The sequence below is a fragment of the Volvox carteri genome (assembly GCF_000143455.1).
Source record: "Volvox carteri f. nagariensis unplaced genomic scaffold VOLCAscaffold_53, whole genome shotgun sequence".
NCBI lineage: Eukaryota > Viridiplantae > Chlorophyta > Chlorophyceae > Chlamydomonadales > Volvocaceae > Volvox > Volvox carteri.
The window spans coordinates 513,366-514,208 of NW_003307596.1; the positions used below are offsets into that span (position 1 = coordinate 513,366).

Below are 843 nucleotides of genomic sequence, written 5' to 3' on the forward strand. Positions count from 1 at the left end.
TAAGCGACTCGTCCACGGTGCTGTACATCAGCCTGCGATGTGGGCGAACATGCGCATTGCAAAGAACTGCTTGGTGGGTTGCACGTGCTGTGTGCATGTGTGTGAAGCCATGCCGTATGGGTTTGTGCGTGTTAACATTGCTATGGGCCCCATTGTCGGAGTTTTGCCAGGGCGGCATGGCCTGCCGGACCGGTTAGGAGAGAGTCCATGAACAAACAACAAAACAAGTGGTGCAGTTCCCTCCGACGGGTGAACACCTCAGCGGAGTCCCGCTAGATACACGCCCTGTACTGGACCAATGCTGACTGGCATTGTTGGCAGTCAGCAATGCCGAATGCCAAGATGCACACTGCGCGAATGCTCACTCACACACACACCTCCTGCACGCCTGCAGCTCGTCCAGTTCCCACAGTGGCATGTACAGCAGCGCTGCACCGTGCTTGCGCAACTCCTGCAGGAAACGGTCCACACTGCAGAGTTCAGAGCTAGAGGCAGAGGCTAGATTACACAGAACCCCAGCAAGCACCTCAACGCTGCCGTGGTGCATACACGGCCCGCTGTTACTTGAGTGTTGCAGGCAGGTGCAAGCAGAAATTTACGTTAGGGGCGTGCAGTGACCAGCGAATGGGACAGTCGTGTCGAAGCACATACCAGCAGCGCCCATGCAACGTGTCCCCCTTGCGGCAACTGGGTGCTGCTCAGGAGTGCCCAAAACCTGTTATTTACTTTTGCAGTTCGCACAACGATGAAGCCTCTTGCAACACCTGTGCTGCCATCTCACAGGCCTAGGTGCCATTCCAGCAGCACGTGCACCCGCTACCTCGCTATCAGCTCGAACGTCAC

At 56.6% G+C, this 843-nt stretch overlaps 1 protein-coding gene across 1 annotated transcript in view; it reads right to left on the minus strand.

Moving 5' to 3' along the window:
• The window catches only part of VOLCADRAFT_106889 (uncharacterized protein), a gene marked incomplete at its 5' end in the record, with an annotated part of 16,578 nt that overhangs the window by 12,137 nt on the left and 3,598 nt on the right, over positions 1-843 (minus strand). The window contains one exon of the mRNA XM_002955627.1: positions 378-470. Coding sequence (XP_002955673.1) covers positions 378-470 — 93 coding nt within the window. The remainder of the gene's footprint in view (positions 1-377; positions 471-843) is intronic.